The sequence below is a fragment of the Cyclopterus lumpus genome, chromosome 3 (assembly GCF_009769545.1).
Source record: "Cyclopterus lumpus isolate fCycLum1 chromosome 3, fCycLum1.pri, whole genome shotgun sequence".
Classification (NCBI taxonomy): domain Eukaryota; kingdom Metazoa; phylum Chordata; class Actinopteri; order Perciformes; family Cyclopteridae; genus Cyclopterus; species Cyclopterus lumpus.
This window is the reverse complement of record NC_046968.1, coordinates 12,029,185-12,057,184: the sequence shown is the minus strand read 5'-3', so window position 1 is coordinate 12,057,184 and position 28,000 is coordinate 12,029,185. Positions and strand designations below refer to the sequence as shown.

Here is a 28,000-nt window from a genome sequence, read left to right as displayed (position 1 = left end):
ACTCATCATCAGGAGCGTGCAGTAGCTGTACCGTTATTAAAGCTACATCGTCAGTGGCTAAGCTTTTTATACCTGACGATGGAGCGATGCATAGAATGTTGTTGCTAGGCCACCATGTTGGGTTCCCACGCGCGACTACCTACAGAAACGGTCGATCAAATTCCCGGATGGAGAATGTCGCAACCGGACATTCAGCTACATTCACAAATGGTTGACTAAGGTGAGCTGGGACGGAGAAACGTTTCTACACCTCTGAAAGGTATACAGTAGCTTACCGTAGTGGAACAGAGCGTAGCTCCACCTTCCGCTGTCGCAGCATGTCCGGCGCGTCACCACGATCCGCCCAATGACCGGAGACGCGCGACCAATCTGCTGCGACAGAGGAAGAGGGCTTGTTTTTTTAAATATTGGCGCTAGTCGTGCTAGCTAAGACCAGCTATCTAGCTATGTCCAAGGTTCCCTAGTGAATTTGTTATACAATACGAGCTCCTTATTTACTGCCAGGAAAGGGGAAAACACGTGTTTGCAGGAAATGAGAGATAACCGTTAATGACAAAAGGTAAGACATAATGCGGTGGAACACAAAGGAAGCAACGCTAACTCACTGGTGGAAGTTGTGCGATTGATGTTGGCTATTATAGCTAGCAAGCGTTAGCCGAGTTTACGTTTTCAGGTCGGCTTTTCATTATATTGCTTTAATGTGTGCTTGATTTAAAACATTGCTGCTAACATCTAAGTATCACTTAGCCAACAGTAAAACACGAGCGCGACCTTTTGTAGCTGGAGAGTAACGTTGGTAATCATATTATCCATTAGGCAAGGGTTGAATGTGTTGTTATTATGTTGTTGTTCCGTGACTCTCAATCTACCGTCTTAACTGCCACTTAGCTATTGCAACGTTAGTCCACCAGTTTCATTGTAAGATGTATCAACAGAGCATAAGAATCATTGGTGTTCTCTGTGCAATGGTAGAGATGAAAGTGTGCATAAAGATAATGCCAGTAACACCAGTTTGCTTTTGCACATGTATACACTCCGTTGCCCGATTATTTGGTACGCCTGGCTAAAACCAGTGTATTTATACAACAGCACTTAACATACATGCATCATATGCCAACCCTATTTAAAGCTATATCAATGAAGATGGGCCACATATTAGATCCTATTAAATTTTATGAAATGAACACCAGTATAAAGCAATACAAATCAACAGTACTGCAAAAACTACGGCCTCCAAAATTACCATGAATTTGAATCAAGACCTCTCTGAAACATGTTTAACTAAATGTTATGGTCTTCATTATATTATTATTTATTGCAAGGCTGTTCTGATCTCCCATACAGGACATCCATGGTTTAACTAGCATAGGGTAATGTTATGTTATTTATATTGACCAAGATCACAAATTTGACTCGAATGCTTTACAATCTATACAGCATATGAGACCCTCTATCCTCAGACCCTCGACATGACACAAAGTAAAATTCCATCGCCTGCTGTCTTCTGTCCACAGTCTGTCAACATTTCTATGATTTATCGAGCATATTGTTATAAATTACACTGATGATTTGGATTTACAATGTGGAAAATATAGGTAACCTTTTTGTTTCATATTTTGCAGCAACGCTTAAGTCACTGCAGAAAGACCAACATGGCAAGTGACGTGTGCAGCCACGTGAAGGTGGTTGTTCGAGTGAGGCCAATTAGCGAGAGGGAGAAGCGTGAAAACTGTCGAAATGTGGTTCAGGTTGTTGACAACCACATGCTCATATTTGACCCCAAGGAAGAGGATACATCATGTTTTGGGTCAAGAAGAATACGAAACAATATCAACAAAAAGGCTAACAAAGACCTTAAGTTTGTTTTTGACCATGTCTTCGGTGAGAACTCTACCCAAGATGACATCTTTGAGAGCACCACTAAAGGAGTGTTGGACGGTGTGATGAATGGATTTAACTCCACAGGTAACGCATAATATGTAGAAACTATATGTACAGGAACAGATAGTGTGTTGGTCTATAGAAAAGATAAATTATGTCCACTTAATATTAGCTTTTTATTGCTAAATACTCCTTTTGAGAGGCGTAGTACTGATTATATACAACCACTGCTCTGCCTGGCTATTATTATTGAAGCTGTGGATGTGTTTATATCAAAGGTGTTATGGATATGGCTATGGTAGCTATATTGTGACTGCGCTTTACTGCTTTTATTAACATTACCCAAGAAAGCATGTTACGGCACACAAGGTTTAGAACCTGCGCACCTTCTATCAGATATGACTGATGTGTTACAAATAAACCACAGGAATTCAAGAAAACAGTAGTTCACGTAATGCAAAACTTAAAGTAAGGGAACATAATATTCATTGTGAGGGAGGTCAAGAGTAGTTCAGGAGAAAAACAAGTCCCTCCATGACCCCCCCAGGGGCTCTTTAATAAAAGGAGCTAATCTGCAATGGCAGTAAACTTTTTTGATTTTTCAATCTTCAACCCCAGGCTGACCAAATACTTAAGTTAAAATGCGGTTATGAGCCACACAAGTAAGAGCTGGGTTTTCAATTAGAATTTTTTTTTCAGCGTGGATCGCTGACTCATGCTGCTGTATCATTAATTGAAACTGCTGGCTGCTGTTAATTTACTTTGTCTGCTCAAAGGTTCACTTGCTGGTCACTAGCTCACAACACTGTTTTTAAATCAGCACAAATGGGAAATTTTGACAGCTAGTGTACCTGCTGTAAACGGAACCTGAAACAAATTTGGCTTTAGAGAGTCATCATTGATCCACTGAAAGATGCCGAGAGCAGCAAAAACTCTTGATCCTGCTGAACAATTTTCACTCTGTTAGCAGTTTATTAGGTACACATTAGCTATAACTAATGTAGTTTAATACAGCCGTCCTGCAGTAAATCCTACCTTCATGAATGTTATAAGGCTCAGTTTTTGTTGAAGAGGTCTTGATTCAACTGTACTTTTTGTGGGTTGTAGTTTGTGGTGCTGTTGAACTTATACAGATAAGTGTTTCCGGTTATTAAGACTAACCTCATTGATACAAATGAGGTGGTTGAAATAACAGAAACACTTTTCCGTCCAGCAATACAATTCAATGTCACCACAAACTGCAGCTTCCAAAATGATCATACAGTTGAAGCAACTCCTCGCTAAAACAGTTTCCACAAAAACTAAATATTCTAATCCTAGTGAAAGTAGCATTTATTGTAAAATGTGTGTATTGCACTGCATTAGTGTACCCAATAAACTGGCTACTCAGTGTATACTGGATGTAGAATTCTAACACGTTTAGAGCATGTCTTTTAGTTGGTGTTGTGACATACTATAAGCCCACTTTTAAATATAGGCTGATTCGAACATCATCGTTTTTAATCAGTTAGGCTCACCAGGCGTTTCACAATAAGCATAGCTATGCTGGACTTCATTTGTAGATCTAATATGTTAGACACTTACATTTTTCCTATTACGATTTATGGTTACACTCTGTCCAAAGTAAGTTTGATGTTGTAGTTGCTATTGTTGCAATAAGTGTTTTTTTTATCTACATGTTTTACTTTATTAAAATGTGTCTTTCAATTGCAGTGTTTGCCTACGGTGCTACTGGAGCAGGCAAGACGCATACTATGTTAGGCTCGCAAAATGAGCCTGGAGTCATGTACCGCACCATGACAGAGCTGTTCAAACGCATGGATGATGCCAAGGAAGAGAAGGAGTTTACTGTGGCATTCTCATATCTTGAGGTGATTATTTGTTTGTTTTGTTCTTTTTGTTCTCCGTATCAGTGCAGAACCTTCTTATTTTGTGTCAAAGTGATTCTCAAACTTAGACTAAATAGCCTTACTTCACCCACTAAATGACCATTTGTATATCTATTTATCACCCTGTGTTACCTTCAATTCTTTTAGAATTTCAGAACTTTTCTTTGTTTATCTTGCATGCTTCCATGTTAAAAGAAAGATTAATTGAAATCCGGATGAGTCAGAAATGTTTTCTATTTTAATGTTTCAGTGTAAATTTATGTATTTGAAAAGTACGGAGCATGTAACTGGATAATTTAAACTTGGATTATAATACACAACTTTGTTTCTCAACAGTTTTTAAAATATATTTCTTACTGTTGTTAAAAGCGGATCCCATTTACTTTATTTCATAAATATTTTTCTTTGTTCCACTTTGGAGTCGAGAAAACAAATTTATTTAAAAAATAATTCAAAACGTGGTGAGTAATTGGTATACAAATAGTAATTTTGTGGGTAAAGTATTCCTTTTTAAAGTTTAACTAAATCATGCATTTCTGTCTTGACTGACCCCTTTGGGTGGTTTTGTTGGGAATGCAGCTGTTTTCAGTTATTTTTGTTGTTTGTTTACAGGTTTACAATGAACAGATCAAAGACTTGTTGGCTAATGTCGGCCCTCTTGCCGTCAGAGAGGACAGCTCTAAAGGAGTGGTTGTCCAGGGCCTCACACTGCATCTGGTCAGTAGCATCAAACTTATCATATAGACTCCCCCATAGCATCTTAGAGTGTATTAAAGATAAATATTAGTGTCATTGCACAGTCTATTTATTATAACCTATTTATGTTTTCCTCAGTTGCTTTTGCAATACATGCCGTGTTTTTAATTAGAAAATCATATTTTCCAACGCTGTAGAGGTTGTACAAAAGTAGATGACGTTCTATTTAATGTTGGGCATCCTCACTGTTCTGTTGCTGTGGGGATTTCCAAATGGGGCCCTTTTATTAGGTCACACAACATCTTTGTATTTTCTTTGTTTTTCCTATACAGCCCAAATCTGCAGAGCACATTCTTGAGGCTTTGGATTCTGGCAATCGCAACAGGACCCAGCACCCTACTGACATGAATGCCACCTCTTCCCGGTCCCATGCTGTATTTCAGGTATTTCCATCCAGTGTTATTGAAATCCTAAGGCACAATTAGGATGTAGCATGATGTCAAAACCTAGAATAAGATAATAAAAAAACAATAATTAGCAAAAGAAGAAACATAAACACAAATGCTGAACTGCAAACTGTTCCCACTCCCCAATTTCAAGTGCGCAGTTACAGATATCTTTATTTTATAAGATAAGTAGTGTTTGAAGTATCTTGTTTCACTACAAACATCTAACATTGCACCACCATTTGCTTCTGGATAGTGTTGAACTTACAGTTTTGTGTTTTCTTCAGATACATTTGAGACAGCAAGACAAAACCGCCAGTCTCAATCCTAATGTCTGCGTTGCCAAAATGAGCCTGATTGATTTGGCCGGCTCAGAGAGAGCCAGCGCCACCAACGCCAAAGGTGCACGACTGCGGGAAGGCGCTAACATCAATCGCTCACTTCTTGCCCTAGGAAACGTTATCAATGCACTTGCTGACCCAAAGGTGAGTTTATATTCCCCTTCATATACTGTAGATAACATACAGAGTGTTGCAAAAAGATACCGTTACAACTCAATGAAAACAACTTTGTTCGATAAGCAAAGCAATGTGAAGAAACAGAGCAAAAGGTTCGTTCCCAGATTTTGCGTGCATTGCACACACAAGCTGCATGTTAATTTCTTTTCATGCATTTAAGTGGCCTCATGCAAAATAAGGGAAATAAAATAAGAAATCTCAATGATGAAATTAATCATTTCAATACCTATTCATTTTGTTTATAAAGGGTGTTTATTATTATTATTATTATTATTATTATTATTTGCATTGAGTCTAATGAATGCTCATATCGTAGTCAGAGGTTGTACGTTAACATTTTGCCCCAGTAGCATAGGGCCCACTTGTTTCTAGACACCCTTAATTGTTTTGGACACAACATTTTGACTCGCTATCTAGAAATACAGATATCCGGGGGAAAGAGAAACTGGAAAATGTGGTCTCTTTTTAAATATTTAAGTGTTTAAGATTGTCAGTTTGCTGGGACCAGTCTGTCAGATGTCTCATTGACAGCGTGAGGTTAAGATTAGTGATTTGTTCACAAAGGAGTGAACGTTCAAACATTGTTGTGTGCCTGGTTTTGTAACACTTTTAGATGCACAGAAGACACCTCCTGGTTAGCAAAGACGGCTGTGCACAGCAGCATCTGTCAGACTGTAGAAACTGAACAAAGTGTTTGGTTAGCTTCGTAAAACAAATGAAATGCTATTTTGTGAATCACTGCCGAACAAAAATTAGAATGATGATTTATTTAGAAACCTTTGAAATAATGTTCCACAGTGCAAAAAAAAAACAACGTAGAATCAAGCAATATTCTACAGTTTAAACCAATAAAGGTAATCAAATACACACAAAGATTTAACACAAATAATAACGTTCAAGATTTTAAAAGAGAAAAACAAAAGACAATTTGCTGGTGTATATAGTTTAATTATAGCTAGTAGTCTGTATTGAAAAAATTATATATTTTAGTTGTGACATTGTTAGCTATTCACTCTATCACCAACTACATGTTGATACCACGTTTACAGACAATCTGACAAAGAATGTCAGTCACGACACATATAGATTTGTAAATAATAGTGTACAACTACAGTGAATATGCTTCAACTATGTTTTGTATTTAGTACTGTTTTTATGCTTGGATATGGTCAACCTTTTTATCTGCATATGGCCATTTTGCATTATCTTTCTAAGATTATTATGGTTATAGATATATAAAGTTAAGAACAAGCCTCCATGTACAGCCTGGGAAGTGACAAGTCAACTGAGTATTTGGGTATTATTTCATTCCAGTTGCATACATTAACCTGCCAAGCAGTCGTCTCATTTTACACACCAGTCTCAAGGGATGAGGCACAAGCAGGCCACATGCATACAGGAAGTGCTGTGCAAATGTACCGCGTCCATGTTGAAATGTGATCCTTCTTCAACAGGTTGCTTAATTCTTGTATTAAAACTGTGTCCGCTTGGTTTTATACCCTGCTCACCATTCTTGAGTGTTGCCGTCATGGACATAGTTTGATCCGGTCAACTTACAACACCCACCACAAATCCCCTCTCCTTCCCCACCTTGTCCCCATGATCATTGGTGCTGCAGTGTTTACTGTTGGTAGACAAGGAATTCATGTTGTGGCCATTGCTTACAGAAAAGAATGTCCCCACTTGTGTCTGGGCTGACATGCCATTCGTTTGAGTAGAAGAAGAATGTCCGCTACTTCTGTTGGAGCTGTTCAGTATGTCATCCTCATGCTATGCTGCACAGAGGTTTTTGTTGTAAGTTGTTTGCCTTAGGCGATGTCCAAAGCAATGCAGATACATTTGATGCAGCATCCTTTCTCTCCATGTTGGCCATCCATCCACACAAGGCCAGTGTTTCCCTCCAACAAAAAGGGGCTTTCTGAAAATCTTGTCCAAACCGGATACATTTTATTATGCCAATCTTGTATGGCAAGAAAGCTTTTTGAAGAATACTGAAGTGTGATTGTCAACATTTTGAGACATCAGGAGCTTTGTAATATTGTTAAAGCCACAGTTGGTAACATGCCGAAATTATTTCAATACCTATAGTTGTACATGAGACAGATTATCTTGGAAAGTATCTATGGAATCATTCTCAACCTTGGTTAACAAGTAGCATTTCCAACCTGCGTTCAAATGTGTGCAGGCAACAAAAAGACATTGGCACTTGAATTTTGTATTATGTGGTCTGTTGTGTTGAAAAACAATATGAGTGACCGTGGAGAGTAGAAGTAACAAAGCACCACACGGTGATTTTAATCAGACATGGACCCTTGTCACTGGGTTCCCTTTGAAGCCAGCGCTTCTTTGTCAAGGTGGTTTCCCACCTCTTATTCACCTGTAATTTGCACGTGGACATTTTACATTAAACCTGTGACAGATTCAACACGATTGACCAAACTAATAGTTAAACAAAACATTTAGTTAACTTTGAGATGCCTACTTTGCTGAAAGAATGGGTTTGGATGCCTGATGTTCTTATTAAAAAGGATATTTTCCAAATTTGCACCGCTATCCTGGAACTCCCTGGACTTGACATCAACTATAACTAAGGTCTGAATCCAGATGTAGGATTTTGTTTTTTTCCAGGTAGAAGTGCAGGCACAGCTGCTAACCCCAAAAGAGATTATTTTACACTCCTTTGTTACTTAACTTTAATGTGACTTTCTGCAATCCCAGTGCCCACGAGATTGTGACTCACCTAAGCAGCTGTAGTCTATCTAGTGCCATTATTAAAGACTGAGCTGGGTTCACAGACCAGCTGCGGAAAGACTCCAGACCAGTATTGTGAATGGCTGTTCCTGGTTTTAACCCTAAAGGGAACAATCCATAGTAAATTTGGCTACCCGTTAGGTTTATTGGTCCCCACCAAATAGTGTAATATGACTAAGCTTCTATAGTTGAGCTTGTCCAGATGGAGAATGCATATTGAGGCTCTCCCCACATTTGTGCTCTTCTGCATACCACAGCAATAGCACACATTTTCTTTGTTTCTGATTTGTTTCATGGTTGAAATTTTCAAACTTACATTTGATGTATAAGTAAACTCAATAGAAACACAGTTTCTTTTTGTTTTTGAATTTTTAGAATTTCTTTGAGCTGCTTGTTTGTGTACACCCTTTGTCAACCAAAACATAAGAAATGGTCTTATTTCCATGTGCTAATGTTATCTTTTTCTGTGTTTTGTCTTAGAGTAAGAAAACTCATATACCGTACAGGGACAGCAAGCTGACGCGGCTACTTAAAGACTCCTTGGGAGGCAACTGCAGGACGGTTATGATTGCCAATATTAGCCCCTCTTCCAAGTTATACGATGACACCCACAACACACTGAAGTATGCCAACAGGGCTAAGGAGATTAAGTCCTCGGTTAGTATTACATTTATTGTATTGTTTTATAATTGTCAGTTGTTATATAACTGATGTGATACTTGAGCTATGGATGTATGAATTTATCTTTAATCATACACTTTTTCTCTCTTCCTTTACCTTTCAGCTGAAAAGTAATGTTGTAAGCCTGGACAGCCACATTGGCCAGTATGCAGTGATATGTGAGAAGCAACAGCAAGAGGTAATATGAAACCGCAACACTGCCATGCGCCATTTCCTTCTCATTTTAGAAGTCCCCTTAATCAGTGGTTCAATTTCTGTTCTCTAAAGATTCTACAGTTGAAGAAAAAACTGAATGAATATGAGAAGAACACGGTGCAAGGGGCTTCAAACATGATCTCAACTCAGAAACAGGAGTTCAAAAGGTAAGCATCTACGTAAGTGTGATTCAGATTGTAATCTGAGACATATCAGAGGTTGTTTCTTTATGTTTAATAAACTCTGTTATTGTAGACATTTTAATTGGAATACAGACACTGAATGCAGGCAGTGTAATAGGAAATTAGTCGCAATGGTCGAGGTTGTACAATTGACTTATATTCTTTCAATCTTTTATTTATTTATTGTCATTTATGATGCAATAAAGGCAAAGTAGCCTTTAGTTGGATGAAGTAAAATCTCCTCTCATTGCCCACTTTCTCCAACTCTTCCTTGAGGTTCACAAGGCATTTCCAGGCCAAATGGGATATATAATGGCTGCCTCAGGGTCTCCTCTCATTTAGACGTGCCTTAAATAGCTTTACAGGGAGGCGTCCATAGAGCATCCTAAACGGACACTCCAACCACTTCAATTGTCTCCTTTCAATGTAAAGGAGCAGTGGTTCGTCTCCAATCTCTGACCTTTTGTCTCTCGCTGGGTGTAGTGACTTCAGATTTGGAGGTGTGAGATGCTCTCTGCTCTTAGGCTGCACCTAAAAATATATATGGTGACGTGTAATGTTCTGTTAATACATTTATTATTCTGGAGAGAAACTAAAACATTGTTGTGGCTGAAAACTTTGGTTGTGTTTCGATAGCGTACCTTCACCCTTTGACTTTTAAAAACAAAATCCCAAAGTTCAAATGTAGTTTTCTACCAGAAGCCGCACTATCAAGTTGAGGTGCACTTGTTTCTAAAATAGAAAGAAAAGCAAAGCAACTGTTTCTTACTAATGATATCCACACCGACACTGTGAGTTACCGATAAAAGAGAGTAGAGGTGCACCTCTACTCTCTTTTATCGGTAACTCACAGTGTCGGTGTGGATATCATTAGTTGAAAATGCCAGCTGCTGTTTATTTATTTGTTTGTGCTGCCTTGCACACACACTCACAACACAATGTATTAGGGGTGTTTTTGACAGCTGACCTACCCAGAGAGCATTGGAAACACATTTTTCAGAATTGGTGATCCAATGCCACTTCTGCTAAACAACTTGTTTGTGTTGCTTCTATGAAATGCTATGCCACGAAATGGCCACTTGAACCTCCTGCAAAACAGTGCATCTTCATAACAATCTAATGTCCCTCTTTACCAATCTCTTTCAAAGGCAACTAATACTGTTTCATGGAGAAACATTTACATGTCTTTCTTATCATTTTTTATAATGTGTATTTATGTTTTAGTGTTATTGTTTTGAGTAAGAATTTGAGCCCTGCAACATAACAATATTCGTATAGAGGAAGTCTTTTTTGAATTTTGCACATCCATCCCTAACCTACACTGTAGTCAATGGACCTGCAGAGAGCAGCCAGATACTAAAATATTGATAAACAGTGTGACGGTAATTAATACAGTGTTAGAGACAAAATCATGGTAAAGAAACCATTATTCTATCTTTTTTTGTTATGTAAATTGTTGCTATTTCTATCCTTACATGTTATTTGTCTTTCATTAAAACATGATGACCCATTTAAAAACATATAGGACTGAGTACTGCTGCTTTTCAATCAACTTCCTTTCATTTTGGACCTGCCCTAAATATACAGTTGGTACCTCTGTGTTTTATATAGTAATCCACATTAGCTTAACTATCTTTTATTTAAATGTGGAGTTTTAATTTGACAGCTGCAGCTGTGCAGAACGTTTCTTTTTATTCAAATAATATATACACATTGATTTCTTTTACATAATTCAGATTAACCACATCCAATCGATTTAACTTTTAAGGCACATAGTGGCATCTGTTGGGGTATTTGGGTTGGGGGCGGGGGACATGGAAAAGCTGAATGAGTCTCACTCCCACACATTTCATTCACTGGCATCAGAATTCACAACTCGCACAGTGAGAGGTTCTGAATAGAGGCTGCACGCTTCTCGCACTATTAAAAATTCAGCAGTCTAGCAAGGCCACGACGTCTCCTACGTCACTGGAGTTACATTGAAGAGTGCAGTCACATTTCAGCGACAGCTCTCCAGTCTTATTTACCTGCATGCCTCTCCTGTCTCTCCTACTGCTTTAACTCAACCAGACAGCCACTCGCATCCAATCGTGATATCACCGCAACTCTGTTCCAAGAATACATATGTACATCATACAGCTAAGAATATCTTTCTGGCTCACACCGAACAGAACTGGCATCTAGTTGAAGCTCTAGATTATATGAAAAGGTTAATATCATCATTAATTAATAGTGGAGAATACCTGTATTAGCCATGGAAGCATTTATGAAATGAATTGGTATATTTTTACATTATCATTATAAGCTGTATTACTGTATTTAAACTGTTTTCAATGTGTTGATAAAACATTTCAATATCTCATGGCATTTAGTGTGTTAAATAGTGTTTTCTAAGAGCTCTTGGCACAGCAATTAATATAAATTTGCGCCATACATCATCTGGCTCGAATCCCTGTGATGGTGGCGATGTTTTATTGGATTGAATTATATTAGGCGTGTTTCTAATATTCTGTCCCATGTAGTTGAATCGGAGTGGACAAAAATAAACACCTTTCAATGTAATACAGTTCAAACAGCACTACAGCCTCAAACATTTTCAATGAACACCTGTCTGGCAGTAGCAGCTAAAACTGAGCCTTACAGTTGTGCAAAGACACCGTTTATCAAGGTGATTGTAATCAATTCTATTACACTAGATATGTGGACCTATTTATCCATTTTAAGGGGACAATTCATAAATAACAAATATATGTACATATACAGTATATGTGATAGAGGTATTCTCCGCAATTAATTAATGATGCTGTTAACCTTTTCATATTATCTAGAGCTTCAACTAGATCCCAGTTCAGTTTGCATATATCACATGTTCCTTTAATTGCAAAGAAGTTGGGACCAGAAGCTTATTTGGACTTTTTAAAAAAAAAGTTTGACAATCACTGTTGTTACTTTCAAATGTTTTCATGCAGGGCAAAGATTCTTGCAGTTGAACATCTCTCTCTCTCTTTCCCCCCCCTCCCCCCCCCCTTTTTTTTTTTCCTCTCTCTTTCTTTCTTTTCTTTTTCTCTCTCCAGGGTGTCAGAAGCTCTGCAGCAAATCTTCTCGGGCCGGGCCCTAATCAGGAAAGAACAGCTGGATCTGGAGAGACAACTGAAGGAGAATGAGCTGCGCCAGCGGTACACTGAGGAGGACAACCTGCAGGTCCAATGTTTCTGTGCCAAAGAAAAGACTGAGAAGGTAGCTGATGCTTACGCTGCTATCCACAGTGTCCATCATCCCCGCAGAAAATTAGCTGCTGAGTCATCATTTCACTTCTCTGTTCTCTATAGTTGTCTTGGCCTCTCATTTACACCACTACAAGAGGGGGTCGCTGCTCCTGGCTCCTCTTTGCCATTTGAGTCCCGGTGTTAGTCCCAGCTGTAAATGCCATTGAAAGTATAAAAAGAGAATTATTAGTACCAAACTTTTCAGAATTGTTAACTGTCATCCAATACAAACTAAACTGCGGGGGCATTTGCCAGAGAGTGGTGCTGAATCATCAGTCTGCATTCTAAAACAATTATTTAAAAGTTACAATAGTTGTAAGTTGCAAGGAATTAATTAACATTAACTTCTCAACAATGAACAACACATGCCTAATATTTCTTGATCAATATAACTTGACTGTAGATTGGTGACACATTGTTGTTAGCAGCTATAATTATTGTTATTTAGACCACATAGTTAATAGTGTGTTCTACTAATGCTTGCACAAACAATGGGCGATTCATGATCTCACCTAAATGGCTTTTGTTGTTGTCGCTTTTAATAGGCTACTTGTAAGCACGAGCGGAAGATTGCCAGTTTACGCACTCGGCAGCAACACATTCACAAACGTTTGAATGAGACAGAAACACGTTTCCTGGACAATGATGGCTTGCTTCATCGTGTCGAGAACGAGATTAAGCTGCTGAAGTCAAATGATCAAACCTCAGAGGTAAGTCGATCTAATTAACTCACATTTACGGTGCTGAAAAACAGCTGAGTGATTGACTGGCAAATATGTGTTTTGTTGTGACTTAAGTATTTACATTTCACACTTGTTTTGTTTAATTGTTTTTATTTCATGGTTTAAAACGAATATAATTGCTTCAATGTTAAGCGTCATCTATATCTTTGATTATAATGTGTAACCACAGTACTTCTAGCCATGTTTATATGAATTCCAACAGCACTTGACACTGACATTGGTGATGGAGTGCATGAATTCTTGTCAGATTTTGGATATTAGATTGGTAGAGGCAAAAAGTGAATAAAAGTAGTTAATGAAATCGCATAAATTGCGGACAGGAGGAAATCTTTTGAGTTAATGTCAGAAAACAAACAAGAGAGAAACTTTGCAATGTGGGTTACAGCCTTCAAAACTCATTGCTTGGTGTTTTTTGTTTGTTTATTTTGGAAGGTAGGCTGTGTCTCTACTGGTGTCGTGACTGTCTTTGTTTTCTTCCCATCTGTTCTCCTAGTAATTAGAACCGTGCTCATTTTATTTCTCCGGCTCACTCGTGGATCACTGAAGAGAATAAATCAATACCCTTTACTCATCCCTCACACAGCAGCCAGTTACCTAAAACCATGTCCATGTTATTTTTTTCTTCTTTATCCTTTCTTCCAGGAACTGACCCAGAACTATGACGCACCCACCGGTCAAATGTTCTCTCTGCTGTTGTTTCGTAGTTTCTTTACGTCAGAGTTCTTTTATTTTTTCCCCCTCCTCTCCCTTACTCTGAGCAGAAACATGGATGAAAACAGAACTTTGCATTTTCTCTCTCGTATCCTGCCCCCTAACAACCTATTGTTTCATTTAATTCTGCCCACCAGGGTGCTAATTCAATATGCCGTTATGTTCGACTGCTTATTGCCTCATCGTGTATGCTAATTCATCTGTGTTGTTCAGGTTTTAGATAAGAGCCTACATTGCCACAGACTGGAGCTGCAGGTTAATGACCTCAAACAACATATCAAGCAGATGGTCGAGCTGACTGCACTGCAGGATCAGGAGAACAAGCGTATGCAGAAGTAGGTTGACATTACTAAGAACCAATTCAGTGCAGCCGAAGATACTACCCTTCATCTCACGGTCACTCGTGTTTCTTTTCCTGGAAGAAATGTCTCAATAATATTTTTCCATTGCTTCTCAGAATGGTGAACATCTTGTTGCCAGCTTATAGTCGGCACTACTCTACGTTGCGGGGGGCTGGGTCGGTCACAGCCGCAGACGAGATGGAGAACCATGATTTAGAGCACCTTGTGTTGAGGGAGAGAGGCGTGGTCTGGGCTGACCAGGAAGGGGTGGGGCAGCAGCTGAAAGGTGTAGGGATCGGAAAGCAGGAGACGAATGAGGTGGACCGCAGCGAGTTGGCACCTGTCCTCTCTTTCTCACATCTGCTCTACCACCAGAGTAGTCCCTGCAGTAAGTCATCATACTCTTATCATTCTGTTTATTCTTCTGTTGTTTATTTAGCATATGTTGACATGGACACCAGTGAAGGTTGGAAAATATGGTGGAGCAAATTATGAGTAGTTACATTATCAATTAATATGACAATTATTTGTTTAGATTAATCAATGAGTTGGTTAGTCTAGAAAGTTTAAAAAAAGTGAAAATGGCCTCCACACAGCCCCAGCACAGTCTCAAAACCATTTGTATTGAATTTATAATGACTTCTGCCGTAAAGAGTGATTGCTTATAATGAAGACAACTACTTGGAACATGTCCATTACATGTTATGTTAACAGAAACTGAGATAATGCCCGACAAAGTCACTCCAAAAATATATAAAATGGGCCATTCATCCCTCTGACCATGCAGAATCTTAGATACTATTTTATGTAAATATGTTTACTTGACTGGAAAACACAGAAAATGATTTTCCTTTAGCTGAGAGCAAACTGCTATGCTGTCTATCAAAGCTCCTACAAAACAGATGCCATTGCCACCAAAAGGCTTTATGTTCCGGATCATATAACGATCATATGGACCAGAGTATTTTGAATAGGCTGCTCCCAGTTAGTTTGTGGCAATCGCTTTAAACAACGTCCCACCCCTCAGTGTCATGTCCCATAGGAGCACATGCCGGTTACAACTTAAGTGGCTGAAAGTCCAAACACACATGATTAGTATCCCATTGAGCACAGGCTGCTTTTAAGACTAATGGTATATTTGGAGCAAAACGTTTTTTGCACATAGTTCAAATGAAAACGTGCAGGCAAAATCTACAAAAAGCTGTGTGAGAGCTATGATTTAGATACATTTTTCATTTGATGATTCTGAAATGTGGCAGACCTCAAATTTAAGATTAGAAACACATGCGACACCTAGATGTAAGAAAGTGTTAAATATATCAGGCATGTGTCCTCTAAGGTAGTTCAATGAGGCCCAGATTACACAATCCCTTTTTTAACTGTCATCTCAGTATGACCTAGCAGCTGTGGCACCGGGTGACATATAAGACAGACAGTGGGAAATGGACCAAAGTTGGCTAACAATACTCAATTACTATGATAATGTATGATAAACTCTGCACCTGTCCCTCAGTTCCACTCCTGGCTCGTTTCAAATTGTGTTGCATTCAGTACTTCGTTGAAACAGTTTTTGTGGAATTCCAATTAAAGTTGTCAGTAGAACAAAGAGTTACAACTCCTGAATAAAGCTATTCGCTGCAGCCTCCTGTGGATCATGGATTAAAGGTTGAAAGATTAAAACATGTTTGTTTAAGACCCAACAATCCAGGTTGACTTTCATTATAAATGACAACTGTTTCTTCTGACTTCACATCCGGGCCACATTGCACATTGCTTGGGCTTTTGTGTGAGATTTGATTTTCCTGAACATTGTGCAATAGCCAGATTGACAAAAAATGTCATTGAATTAAATGTGTACAATCGTAGCTCTTTTTTAAGTGTCGGAAAGCGTTTCACCTTTTTCAGGAAGCAACATTTCATAAAATGTTCATTGAATTCTTTTGACTGAGTTTGAAACTCCAAAAAAAGTAAGATGGTACTTTTCCGACATTTAGGAACAACATAACATTTTGTGATAAAATAAAACCACTTAGGGCTTTCCGACGTTGTTGTTGTAATGTGTCGATGTTGCGTCTCCTTTAATCACTTTATGATTTTTTTTAATTCTCAGGTGCAGAGGGCCGTACGAAAAGAACATCATTGTGCAATGCTGCTCCATCACCCAAAGGTAAATCTACTCTCCTCTCTCCCCCGTCATGCTAACATACTGTAGTCATTAATCTAAAACCCCTGCATGCCTGTTAATCCCCCCTCCCCCTCAATAATTCACTTCTCTCCTTGTCAGCTTTCACTCAATCCATCACACTTGCCCAAACACACTTTAAGAGATGATGCTACATTTTATTAAAGCAGAACGAACCCGCCATAAAGTTGTGTTTTTAATCTGCGATATAAATGTTCAGTTGTTTTGGGTTAGCCTAAATTTCCACTTTGCCGTGTTGCTTTTTATTTGCTGAACATGTTTTTAGCATTTGAAGTAAAAGTACTTGTTGGGAGTAGTAAAATAAACAATAAAACTCAGACATGTAATATAATTTGATTTATAGCTGCGCTGCAGACATTCTGTCTTGGCCAAAACATGAATAATAAAACGATGTGAATACTCACAATCGGTTTTATAGAGGGAAAACTGTACACATGGAACCTTTGGGGAAATGTAACACAAAAACCTTTGTGAAATATTGCAGTTCAAATTGGCTGTAATGATATTTACTGCAGGTGGTCTACATTTCATTGAAACCTATTGTGGGAAATGTAACTTTTAAAGAAAATACTCCTGCCAGATGACCAGAGTCCCCTGAATGGAAATGAGACATGAAAGCACCTGGGAGTTTGTCCTACAAAATTATTACTATTAAATCTCCTTGCAAGTTATTATGAATAAAAGTCTGTATCGCCTGTCTGTCTGACCCTTCTCTCTAAATCAAGCCAGTGGTTTTATAGTTGTTTTTTCTCCCCATTTGGTTATTCATTCTAATTTTCTCATATTTAAACTTTTCTTTGCCAATACATCTATCGTCATCTTTCCACATGTGTCAACACATCCACACACTCTAATTGTATCACTATGGTAAGCTTTAATATGTTAGCATAAAAAACTTTCAACTTTAACTGAGAAACAAGAATACTTTTTACTTTCCACTAATATAATGATATAATCTCCAACCTTCCTTGTGTATATGTAATACTATTGCAATGTGCATTCAACAATATACAATATACCAAACACGAAAAGATGTATGTTGACATTATGTCAATAATATCTACATCCTACATACAGAAGCACGTTTAGAAATAAGGAACCGTTCAGACATTGGAAGCCATGTCTTTTGTATGCTTTATAATAATGAATTACCATACAATTCAATGAAGTACAATCATTGTAATTTATTTAGCCTTTAAAAAGTGTCTTTGCATCACTATGTCCCCATAATTTAGATCATATGTCTACAGTTTCATCTCTCTGATGAAACCATAACTCTGTTCTTATAATCTCAAGCTCACCATGTCCATGTTAATTTCAGAGCTACCGCTTGTGCATGAATGTAGTTTATACACACGCCTATGTACTGTATGTACAATAGGTTCAGCTTCATACATGTTGTGCAGCATTATCGGCTATTCTATTCGGTCAAATATTGGCAAAATTATATACATCTGAAATAACGCTGATGTTTTGATGAATAATGCTTTTTCATAGCATTCGGACAAACCTCTCTGATTTTATCCTGGTGCTGTTTGGCAGTCCCTTACTGCTTCCTCAGCTCTTGATGGCAGTCACTGCAGCATGTTATGAGAAATAGCTCCACCCTGCAGTTTGCAAAGCCAATCAAATTCCACTGGTTTAGAGAAGGTTGAGGTTTTGAAAGAGCATTAACTCTTTGTGCACTGCTTAATAATAGAAAATCACACAAAAGTAATCACTTTGAACACAATTCAGTGTTGATTTAAAACATGTCCACACATGCATTTATTAATAGCTTCATGATGTTTCATTCAGCTACCACTGCCTCCTTTATGTTGTTCTTTTTATACTTCCATTCAATCCTCTACCTCTCACTTCTCTTATCTATTTTTTCCTCCTCAGTATGTTGCTGTCCCTTTTGCTTCAAACGTCTGTGAGTCTGGATTTTTCCTCCATTCTGCCTTTCTTTCCCTCCTAACCTGAAATGTTTTCCTCCGTCTGTCTAGCATCTAACCCTCCCAATCCCTCTTGAGCTTCATTCATGAAAATGCAGATCCACAGCAGGGCAGGAAAAAACGTCAACAGACGTAAACTCCCCTGCTCCACCAACCAGAAAAGGCGCACTATAAAAAACAGGCAGCAGCAACCAGGCGACCCTAATTCAGCGCAGCCTCCACCAGAAATAGCAACTCATGCATGTATTAATCCCCTACAAGCCAAAAATATGTGATTGAAGGAGCTCTGCTGCCATTTACTGCTGGGGACAACTCCTCTGCCACAGAAAAGGGCTATTTGTCATCATGTCCTCACTCGGTGTGCTGTCTGAGGTCTGACTCACATTTGCTAAATATTGCATTTTGATATTTAAGGTAATGTCTCAGTTAGTCATTCACCTTTGCATTTAGTGCTTTCACTTTATGTGCTGGCATTTTTCCTTTTTAGCCGCCTCCCTAACCCCCACTACATACACACCAGCAGGAAATGCCATGACCATAATGTGATGCATACAGCAGGATTTAACCTCATTCTGCTCTGCAACTTGGGCAAGTTTTTGTTGCTCTCGTTATTAAATGAAGCTAGACGATGTGGGGGGGAAAGTTACTCGATACAAATTCTCCTATTATTTTGTATTTTAATACATATTTCTGTATACAATTTGGTATTCCTGTTTTAGTGTTTAAGATTAGTAATGCCGAACATACCACAGGGTTCATTGTCATCAGGGCTAAACATGTATATTGACAATGTTGATCTAAAGGTATTTAAGTGTATTTAGCTTTGAATGACATCAGTCCTGTTGGGAATCGGCTTTCTTGCAATAATTACTACTAATTAAGGTAAATTCAACCAATCTCTATGCTATTGGTCAGTGAATTCTAAATATTGTTCACCATCTACTAGAGTTGTCTCTCTGTCAGTGCTCGACTGTTATAGCTACAGTAAGCGTGGTTGATGTCTACAGTTGGCTAAAGCTAGATCAATAACCTCTTTTTCAACAGCAAATAGCCAGGCGCCATCCTCGCTAGCTTTTTCAAATAACAAAAGAATACCACTCCGCAATGCAGTCTCCTCTTGCTGCTTGGCTAACTTACAAAATACATGTTAATACAACTTATAACGTTTAAAAATAAAGTAAGCCTGCTAACAGCATTGATCATGCACTTGATTTTAAGGGGGGACTATTGAGTGCAGAAGTTGTAGTGACGGGACATTTTATGTTTTATGTGGGTCATTTTCGCAATCGCACACTAGCGCCAACTCTGGGGAAGTCTTTTTTTATTCTCACAATATCTCAAAACAAAAAATAATGCAATTGCAATATTTAAGTCAAAATATAGTCTAACCAAAAAAAAGATTTGCTGTGTTGACTCCTAGTAATGCCGTTGGTTGTCACAGAAGTGCTAGCTAATATTAGCACACTGCTTATGGGCACATTCATCACGACTTTATTGTTCCTTGGTAATCACTGGGTTGGTACATTTTAACGTCATGGCAGCAACAAACTGAGTACCTTGTAATATATGACCCAAAAAATATACATGCATGATTTATTTTAGACCTACAGCAGCAGCACCAACATGTTCTCCTTTCAAAAGTAGAGTTCAAAGAGTTCAACATCATGTGTTTGAGCACCATGCTTTTCTCAGTTTGAAAAAGAAGATCCAAGGGTGTTAGCAGGTAAAACCCACGAGTTCATGTCTATTTATAAAATGCAGTGCTTTTTTAGGATAATAATGCATTCCACGGATCCATTCTGACATTGTAACGTTTATATGTGCAGGGAGGGCACACTAATGTTTAAATGCCTCGCGCTATGCATAATATCTCCAAACTACTGATCACATTTTGATGCAACTTAAGGGAATGATCCATCGCATTTCTCTGTTGGGACATTTTTTAATTTGCACTGTTTAGCCGAAGGCTGGCACTTCAGCGCTTATCACTGATTTAGTATGGGGGATGGCATCATTTGGGGAGGGGTGTATTTTAGTGTTGCCATGCTTACTTTGTAAAAGGGTTTGATATGCTTTCTCTTTCAAAGCCCTTAGCTGTGACAATGTATTGATGTACTTCAAAGATGGCTTGTTACGGATGCTGGCATCTGCAAAGACATCTTGAAATGCTGTCAGTTGCAGAGGTGATAATTGTAGCAAGCATGTTAGTCACAAAGTAACATGGTGATGTTGCTGCCATACCATGTCATGTAATATTCTGACCAGCAAGCACAAACACATGCAACATTCGTAATATGTTATTGTAAAAGTTCAGAGAATCTCGAGCTACCTGGTCCTTGGAAGAAGAAGCTCCGAAGCCAGAGATATATAATAATCATTATTTTTATCATAACAAACAAGAGTCATCAGTATACATACACACGCGCTCACGTGGTTCCGCTTCCACAGTCTCCTGACTTAGCCAGCAGATTCTGTCTAGCGTCACAGCGTAAGACCCCGAATTCGCGTCTTACAATTAGTTTTATTCGCAGTCCCTTCAGAATAAAACCCTATTATCCTGCCTTCAGAATAAAAGCAACATCTCAGGTTTCAATCGGCATCCCTTTAACTATTGTCTAAACAATAAAACATCCATTCATTCTCATGCATCATACAATGAATCATTACATTTGTCATTAACAAACAGAATAATAAAACAGTGATCCTCTCTTATGCTTTATAATACATTCCTCAGAATATTCTTCAAATTAATTATAACTTTCTTTATGTATTAATTTAAAACATAACCTCTCTTATCTACATGTGCACGTGTATATAAAATCCACTACAACTCAACATTATAAAAGAAAGTGAATATGGGATACAGACAGCAGCTTATTGGGCCATTCTTCCCCTCTCAGTCTACTGGAGAGTTCTCAGTCCGATTTGATTCTCATCTAATGTTCAAATCATTGCTTTTTGACAATCTCATAATTATATATGAAATATATTGTGCCGAAACATTTCTGTTACAGCCCCTGTAAACTCTCACCTATTAAGTATTTTTCTTTAAAATAAATATTCTTGAGTAACTAAGTTAAAGTTTGTAAAAACATATTTTAACAGTCTTTAAACAGAGTTCTAACAGTACATTTGACCTGCTTCAAGGTGACTGTGGGTGTGTTTTAAACCGGTTTGATTGACGAGCTGGGCTTAAGCAAGGAACCCACAACTTCCATCAGGTTTAGATTCAAATATTTCTCAACCCTGATTGGTGCATGAACATATGTGACATGACCCCTTCTACTTCAAACCAGCGGGAAGAGTACAGAAGAAATCCCTAATGTGAAATACCCCAAACTGTTCATCACCAATAGTAAACATATTTTTTCAGGGCCTTTACCCTGCTTTTGTTAAACTCCCTTTATGACTGTCCATCTTTCATAGGTTGTGAATGAATGTGCAGCGTCAGTTAGGTTGAATACATTTTATTGCTGCTTTGTTTAATTTCTATTAACTGTAAATCATTTTTTGTTTTGTTCTTAGGTGAAGGAAAACAGCCGGTTGTGAAACTGGAACCACGTCCCAGAATGCCAATCAGGAGAAATTTGTCTGAGTCACTGCCACTGCAAAGCCCCCAGACCGTTGCCACGGCCCAAGTGTTTGAGGAGAGCATATTCCCACTCCAGTGCACACCAGAACCATCACAAAAAACAGTTTGGGCCCTGCCACAGACCTCCTCCAGCACCATGGATCCCAACATGACATTTGAAGTTGTGGACAATGATGAACAAACTGCAAGTAATGCAACCATTATAATTAGCAGCGGTAGTCCCTGTCGAGCATCAACGTCAATGGACTTCTCGGATCCCAGCCAACTACTCCATCCTACTAAAAAGTGAGAAAATATCCTTTATCCTTTCACTTTTCTTTTGATTTGAGGATGTTTAACAGTGTATATGGTTTTTTGGACACTTCACATGACTTCAGAAGATATTTTCTCTCTTCTGAAAGTCAATTAGATATCATAACAAATAATATTTTAGGCTGGCTTGTAATGTGGACTACTGTTCTCTTGACTCTACACATGCAGAATATCGGTTGTGTTGGCAGTCCATATGGTGCAGCCTTTTAACACATTTAAGTATCAATACACCCACATACCGCCTACTGCACTCCTGTGGTCCCTCCAAAATGTTCTGCTACAATGGTGTTGACTTCTCTCCCCATGAACAGCAAAAATGTTAAGAAAATGTAGAAAATGCTCCTCTTCATGGGAACTGAGACACTTAAAAAAAAAATGAAATACTACTGTAACAGCAGAAACCAAAACGGAACATCACCATCTAACTGTGGACATACATTTTTATAAATCACGTTCGGAGGGAAATATGCAGCAGCTGCCATGATGTATCAAACCATTTGATACATTTGTCACACTTTCTTGCCTCCTGTTCACCAAACAATTTATCTGAGCATGCTTTTATCAGCAATGAAGTGATGACCAGGGAGCATTTTTAGCTGCCCCGCTTTGTTAAAGCAGAACTTTACAAGTTAGCATTGTTAGCATGATTACAATGAACCTCTATGATATATGGAGCAGGTATTTGGCAGCAGAAATTCCCTTTTTCCACACGACATATGCCATCAATCGTGTCTCAATTCTGAGCCAGTGTTCCTAACATTAATTGCAATCTGAACTGCAGTTTGTAAGACTACAAATACCCCAATACTGTCATCAGTTGTTCATAGGGTCAATTACCATTGTGTTACATTATTTGGCGATAGATAGTAACTTAACATGCATTTGTTTAAATGAAATACTCCAGATTGCGTCTATAACTGTGGGGAAATGTCCATGGAACAAAAAACATGATACTTCTGTGTACTTTTATTTGGCAGACTCCTACTGAGACATTTCACTAAGTCGGTTGATAATTCCATAATTCATTCGTTATGTCACAACTGGTAAGACTTTGAATTGAAAATTAGTATTTACTCACTTCACCAGGAATCTTCAAATTATTTAATTTAAGCTTTTAACAATAATATTAATTCATTTTCTTTTTGAGTTTAAAACATCAGGGACATCCCCACTTCTTTTTCTTGGTGTTTCTAAAGGAATTGGTACAGATGGGAAAACACTCCTTATTTCACACATCTTGTTAAAATGGCTTAACTTAAAAAAAAAAAAAGAAGACGCATGATAATTCAAAGTCTGTTGAGCGTTAATGCCTTTTTAAACCCGGAAAGTTCTTGTACCACACATTATGAATTAAACATTACTCCCCGAAACCATTAATTATCAAATTGTTAGTTGCAATAAACAGAAAATTGCTTTAAGAAAAAAATCGTTATTAAAACATTCTTAAAAATGGGTTCAGAGGGAACTAGCAGTTCCACAAAATGTTTAAAACATATCTGAAACATGCCCCCCTGGCTGCCCACTGAAATGTTCATAGCAATTGAAGAATTCTGTGTCAAAGACGCTCAGTGTGGATGGCAACTAAACTATTCAGAAGTGATAAATCCCCCAAACCTTATTCAAAACAAGACAAAGACTAGAGTGCAAACAGTATACGAATTCTCACCAGCAGCAAGTTTCCAGACTGGAACATTGGGCCAAGAGGCTTAAGTCGACTCAGAAAGGGCAAACAGGATAGGAAACATGTCCAGCCATAGCATCAGCCGGGGTTAGTGTCAGTGAGTAATGCTCCAAGCCAAAGAGCTCACACATTAACACATTGATCCTGTATTATTTTATTTGTTACTAACAAACCTAAAAATCTAAATGCATCACCTCGATCGAGAAAATAGCAATCGCTTGGCAACATCTGTGCGACCCCGCATTCATACTACATTACAAGGAGTTGTTTTTTCCCCAACATGGTACAGATCGGGGCTAATCCAGACGTTATGAGAGCTCTTAGCACCTGGCTACTGACTTGTCCTGCAACAGACAGGGTCAGATCTCAAAGGGAAACTATTCCATTTGGTTAGCAAGTAAAAGCATTACCTTTTGTAAATATTTGTCGGGACAGTGCTAACTGTGTGAACGATGAAGGCAACTTTAGGAAACGCTGTGCATTAGTTCTGCTCTGGCAACCGTACATAAGGGATTTCTGGAGCTGTAAGGCGGCTGAGTGGCAGTTCTCTGGGCAGGGTTGATGCCAGGTTTAGGAGACGGGGACACCAGAGGGAGAAAAAGCTTTACATTCATTCTCATTTATTTGGTAACTGCCTCTTTAAAGACGAGTAAAAGCTTTAACATGTACGAGTGGGATATTTACGTATTAAAATATTGTATATGTTCTAAGCTTGTCTGAACCACAGTCCATATTTCAGGTGTATAACCAAAAAACCCGGCTCTGTGATACTACTTTGCACGGAGTAGCAAGAGAACCTTTAAACCTCACATCAGCATGTACGGAACTGCTAAAAACTAAAAGGGGAACATCCAACATGGATGTGCTCATTTTGTAACTGGAGGTGCCATGAGGAAATATTATCGACCGACCACAAAATGTGCAGATCCCAATTTCTGAATGCAGGTGCATTGGAACAAAGCATCAAATATGAAAACTTTAGATTTGTATACACGTTGCTTTTGCAATACAACACAAGCTTAATTATAAATGATGATCTATTCAAAGGGAAATGTTCCTTATGTAAAGATGTCATGGTAACGTGAGCCTCTGCGTTGTAGACAACAGATGTCGTCTTTACAAGAATTGAGGCGAACCAAGCCGACCTACATGGACATGACGTCTGCTGCGCAAGGAAAGCGTAAAATGATCTGGTAATGTGCCTCGGCCTCTTTCCTCTTGTGTTCACGGAAATCATCTAAATTCATACCAGTGCATTAAACAGTGCTTTGGCATATTTGTAATGGAGGCTATGCATAGCCAGTTCTGAGTATTATCATGATGGACTCCATTTATTGATGTGATTGATTTACTTTTTTAAACTTTTTTTTTCTTGCACCAGCATCCCAGAAGATTTAACACAGAGTGTCTCTGCACCAAAGCGCATAAAGAAGGACCCCTCAGTCGCCCGCAGACCACTCAGAGTGCATCGTTTTGCTGGTAAGTGACAACACAGTTAAAAGAAACTGAATGGATACTTTGCAATAAAAATGTAATGAGATTTATTTGTTTTTTCACAGTTTTTTTGTACACAGTTTCTGTGTTATGTTTGGAACCGAGTCGTGTTTTTTTAATTTCTTCACATTATGTAATTGTGTTCATTCTTGCTACTATTCCTTGTTTTCTTTGGTGTCTGTTTTCAGGTTCAGAGGAGAACAAGCCCCGAAGAGTTGTGAGGAGCGTTTCTGAAGGGAATCTTCTTGAGCCTCAAAAATCTAAGTCCTTTTTTCATAAAACATCTCAGCAGTTAAAACGAGTGGCCAAACGGATGTAAAGCAACATTGTGTTTGAATCGCACCATTTTGACTCTCATCCCCTTTTCCAACCGTATTCATCCTGTCAAAAATATTTTATCAAAACTTAAAATTGTGTTCCATTGTGTAGGTTTCTCCACTAGAAAAGAAAATGTAAAACAAGTTGCACTATTTAGTTGTTGTCTTCGATTGAGCCTCACACTGCTTTGGAATTTTACTTTACTTGACTTGTAAATAAACATTGTATCGAACATTTGTATAGATTATTGTTTAGGGAGCAATTCTTTTTATTTCTACGCCTTCTTTTAGATATGAATATATATATATATATATATATATATATATATATATATATATATATATATATATATATATTATTAAAACACTCATGTTCACACTAACAACTAGAATGAAAACATGTACTCTGGGTGTTCTGTGTTTAACATACGTTATGTATTTCGAACTATTCTCTAAATGATTGATTATAGATTACCTCAAAAGGAAGAATGGTTGCAAAAATACTAAACCGCTAAACACTGATTTGTCTGTATTATTTATCCTTTTTCAGTTAGTGACATTGGGTTATAGATATTTCATAATAAAACAGCTTGTAACAGAATCTGTGGCTGTTTTTCAATAAGTAAATCCCTTTCCAAAATGTATTATCTGCTTTGTTTGTGTTATTGATGTCGAGTCTGACTCTGGGTTTCAATGAAGTTTGGGTTACAAGATGTTCTGACGATAAAAGGGTGACGTAGGCCAGGCTGAGAGGAGGCGACAAATTTAACTGACCTGCGAATGACTCACAGCATAACTCGCAAAGATAACTTTCTTAGTGTCTTCCTATTGAAAAAGCAACGGTTTCAGATGCCTTTAGGAAAAAGGGTACACCACAAGTGTCGTGATTGATATGCTATTTGTCTCATGCCTCATGGGGCCTCAGGATGATGAGTGTACGTTAAACGCAGGACAGACTACATTCACATTGCCAAAAACTCAGACACCGATGTCCAAAAGATTCACAATTCTGAAATAAACAAAATGTCTGCGGTCGCTGTGGCTCATATGGTAAGATGGGGAAGTAGCTCAGTTAATATAGAGGCAAAAAAAATATACCTGAGAGCATATCGCATAGAGCATAAAATCAATTGTCAAGCGAGCAGAGAAGTCAAAATATTTAAAAGTTATGGATAAATCTTTTAAGTAGTTACCTCAGAGTAACAGACATTAGTTAGCTGATAAAGTGGTTAGCGACTGATACAATTACCCAAAAGTACTTGGTATACTGTAGTAAAAAGTAATGAATGAATGCAATAAAAGAAATTAATCAATGATTGAAACTGTTAGCTAATAATAACAATCGGCTCAAACTAATGGATAAAGGAAAGGAGTGAAATTAGTTAGCTAAAAGTAACCTAACACAGTTGAAATTACTATAAATAGAGGAAAACATAGCCTATTGTAATGTCCAGCTCCTGCCAATTCAATTGTAAGAAACAATGATAATATAATGTCCATCCACTTTTAGGCTTTATACTGTAATATTCAGAGTTAAATGATTTAAATAAGTGTAAAATACTTGAGCTCATCTGAAAAAAAGGTTGGGAACCACTGCTAAGTACATCTTTTGAATTGTATTTCAAAGATATATTTAGGCTTTCCTGTGTTGCATTTTTAGCCTGATCAAATGTGAAGAATTGCCAGGAACAAGCTTTTATTAGAATTCTGTACTAAAAACAAACGTCAAAAAAATGCCTCCTGGATCTATGATGAGGGTGGGACCTCATTGCTCTGTCTGGAGAGAACCAGACTTGTCACTTTCAATTCAGTCTTGCAACTTTCAGTAGCACAGCATTCAGTGTGATCTTTATTTTTAGCTCAGGAGCTCGATGCATATATCAGCACTGTACTGCGCAAGCACTGACACCCTCTCATGCTCTCATTCACAAGAATTTCTTCATTGTGTGTGTGTGTGTGTGTGAGAGAGAGAGAGAGAGAAAGAGGGAGAGGTAGAGAGTGTGCGCACACAAGGAGGCAGGTCTTGGCTAAAGTTTATTAACTTTCTCTTAGCCAATGGGGCTCCTTGTGCGTTTTTCCTGCTGACCAATGGGACAGATTGAGAGGTTGGAGGTGGGTGTTGCTTAGCAACTGCAGGTAGAATCTCAGATCATGTCGGACCCAT

At 38.2% G+C, this 28,000-nt stretch overlaps 2 protein-coding genes across 6 annotated transcripts in view; one reads left to right on the top strand and one right to left on the bottom strand.

Moving 5' to 3' along the window:
- The window catches only part of mettl15 (methyltransferase like 15), a 44,644-nt gene extending 44,316 nt beyond the window's left edge, over window positions 1-328 (bottom strand). For 2 of the 5 annotated variants that reach the window (XM_034562120.1, XM_034562146.1), the window contains exon 1: window positions 73-264. The gene's annotated coding sequence lies outside the window, so the exon portion shown is untranslated. The other 3 variants (XM_034562138.1, XM_034562154.1, XM_034562129.1) reach the window with 2 other exon arrangements.
- kif18a (kinesin family member 18A) lies at window positions 186-26,480 on the top strand. The gene is made up of 18 exons (XM_034562108.1): window positions 186-559; window positions 1,623-1,965; window positions 3,595-3,752; window positions 4,383-4,487; window positions 4,799-4,909; window positions 5,200-5,397; window positions 8,662-8,838; window positions 8,966-9,040; window positions 9,130-9,224; window positions 12,314-12,476; window positions 13,051-13,215; window positions 14,173-14,294; window positions 14,417-14,688; window positions 16,411-16,467; window positions 21,966-22,317; window positions 25,126-25,218; window positions 25,407-25,504; window positions 25,708-26,480. Exons 2-18 carry the CDS (start codon window positions 1,653-1,655, stop codon window positions 25,836-25,838), a joined length of 2,685 nt encoding a protein of 894 aa, XP_034417999.1. The 5' UTR covers window positions 186-559; window positions 1,623-1,652; the 3' UTR covers window positions 25,839-26,480.
- The last annotated feature ends 1,520 nt before the right edge of the window (window positions 26,481-28,000 follow it).

What these genes read in the sequence shown, in the direction of transcription:
- kif18a (XM_034562108.1), top strand. Translation starts at nt 1,653, where the DNA reads ATGGCAAGTGACGTGTGCAGCCACGTGAAGGTGGTTGTTCGAGTGAGG. An exon ending in CTACTCCATCCTACTAAAAA is followed by an intron (nt 22,318 to 25,125) that starts GTGAGAAAATAT and finishes TCTGCGTTGTAG; the next exon opens with ACAACAGATGTCGTCTTTAC. An exon ending in GGAAAGCGTAAAATGATCTG is followed by an intron (nt 25,219 to 25,406) that starts GTAATGTGCCTC and finishes TTCTTGCACCAG; the next exon opens with CATCCCAGAAGATTTAACAC.